This window comes from Charadrius vociferus, unplaced genomic scaffold, assembly GCF_000708025.1.
Source record: "Charadrius vociferus isolate BGI_N301 unplaced genomic scaffold, ASM70802v2 scaffold266, whole genome shotgun sequence".
Classification (NCBI taxonomy): domain Eukaryota; kingdom Metazoa; phylum Chordata; class Aves; order Charadriiformes; family Charadriidae; genus Charadrius; species Charadrius vociferus.
The window spans coordinates 1,914,210-1,916,339 of NW_009649114.1; the positions used below are offsets into that span (position 1 = coordinate 1,914,210).

The window sequence follows — 2,130 nt, forward strand, 5'->3', positions numbered from 1 at the left end:
GCCCCATGTCGGGGCCCCCCGGGCAGCCCCCCGTGTGACGGTATGCGCGGTGGCATATGGTGATGGGGACGGGGGCTCCCGGCTCTGCGCCCCCTCCCCAGCCCAGCCCCCTTCCCAAGCCCAGCTTGGGGAAGGCACGGAGGGGCAGCACATCCATCCACCCACCCCAATGGCATGGGGTTTGCCCCGTGGTGGGGTGAACCCCTGGGTGCCGGCTCCCCTACCCCGGGCGAAGCCCCCCCCCCCGACTCACAGCTCCCTCTGCTCCCCTTGCAGCTACGAAGATTTCTACCTCTCCTGCTCCCTCAGCCACGGCGGCAAGGAGCTGTGCAGCCCCCTGCTCACCAGGAAAGCCCACGTCTACAAATACCTCTTCCACCTCATCATATGGGACCAGCAGTAAGGCAGACCCTCGGCCGTGTGGTGGGCAGGGGGTACCCGGTGCCATCCCCTCCTCCTCCTCCTCCCCTCCTCCAGTGTCTCCTCTCTGTGCCTCTCCCCAGTTTTTGGGTGTCGGAAGCTCTTGTGTCATCCCTGGGAATAGCACCGTCCCCGGTGCCAGCCCTGCCCTCCCCAGACCTGCGTGTTTGCACCCAGGAAAGGGGATCTGCTCCAAAAATAGCCCCGGGAGCAGGCAAGGGAGGCTGTGCCGAGCCCTCACCACGCCTGGCATTCGCAGCACCCCCGGGGAGGTGGGGATGGGACGGGATAATTTTAGAAGGCGCCGCTGCCCCCCAAGGACAGGCGCCGAGCGGCCGGCGGGGAGCAGAGTCGTGTCGGTCCCCTCCGCGGGGCGATCCCCTGCCCGTGCCCACCTGCGGGTGGGATGTAGCTGCCACCCTGGGCTCCTCGGGAGCATCGGAGAGGAGCCGCAGCCCCGGGGTCCCACACAGCCCCCCCCAGGCCGTGGGACGAGGTCAGTGTGCGGTGGGTGCCCCTGCATGGCGGCCCCCCTGCCCCGCGGTCACCTTGCCGGGACAGAGAGCAGCAAGGCTCCTCATGCCAGGAGAGGATGGGGGTACACGAGCGGTCAGCTCTCCCCGACCCCAGCTGTCTCCCACGGGGTGTCTGCCCATGATGTGGGACCGCCATCCCGTGCCGGGGGGCACGTGGCACCCCCAGTGGCAGCAGTAAAGGCGTCTGTTGGGTTGGGCTCTCCTGGGGCACGCTTGGCATCCCAAGGCGGGGGGCTGGCTGGCGCCACGGGGGGCTGGCAGTGCCCGTCCCCGGCACGGCTGAGCCGCCGGCTGCTCTCTTGCAGGATCTGCTTCCCCGTCCAGGTGAACCGTCTGCCGCGGGAGACGCTGCTCAGCGTCACGCTCTTCGCCGTGCCCGTCCCGCCCCCGGGGAGCTCCTCCGACACCAACAAGCAGCGACGGGTCCCCGAGGCCCTGGGTTGGGTGACCACCCCCCTCTTCAACTTCAGGCAGTACGTGGGGTGTCCTGCCGCCATGGGCATGGCGAGGGACCGTGCCAGCATCCTTGAAGCGGGGCAGGAGGGTGCCCAGCGCCTTGGCTCAGCATGGGGACAGCATCGCTGCAGCGGTGTCACCCCCCTACCCCGGCAGAGCAGCCCCAGTGCCAGGCTCTCACCCCTCCTTCTCCTCCAGGGTCCTGACCTGTGGGCGAAAGCTCCTGGGCTTGTGGCCGGCGACCCAGGACAACTCCAGAGCCAGGTCGAGTGCCCCCAACTTCAACCAGCCAGACAGCGTCATCCTGCAGGTACGTCCTGGCAGTGGGGGGTCCCGGGGGACACACACGCACCGAGTCCCACGTGTGGACTCCGCTCATTCTCTGCCCTGCCCCAGATTGACTTCCCCACCTCCGCCTTCGAGGTGAAGTTCACCAGCGCGCCGGCCGCTGAGTTCAGCCCCAAGTACGAATTCGGCAGCCTGGGGGAGGAGGACCAGCGCAAGCTGCGGGAGGCGATGCAAAAAAAATCGCTCTACTGGTAAAGCAACCCGGGAAGGGAGGGATGGCATCGCCCTGCCGGGGGGCACTCTGCTGGTACACCCCCGGCACCCACAGAGGGTATCTGCGGGTCTGATGCTGCCAATGCTGCTGCCTGTCGTCGCCCCTCCTGCACTCTGCCATCCCCCACTGCCCCTCTCTGCGGAGGGTCCCTCCAGC

At 68.2% G+C, this 2,130-nt stretch overlaps 1 protein-coding gene across 1 annotated transcript in view; it reads left to right on the plus strand.

Annotated features, from left to right (window-relative positions):
• The window catches only part of PIK3C2B (phosphatidylinositol-4-phosphate 3-kinase, catalytic subunit type 2 beta), a 22,400-nt gene that overhangs the window by 14,925 nt on the left and 5,345 nt on the right, over window positions 1-2,130 (plus strand). The window contains 4 exon segments of the mRNA XM_009888290.1: window positions 277-399; window positions 1,262-1,429; window positions 1,611-1,722; window positions 1,809-1,951. Of these exon segments, the coding sequence (XP_009886592.1) occupies window positions 277-399; window positions 1,262-1,429; window positions 1,611-1,722; window positions 1,809-1,951 (546 nt within the window).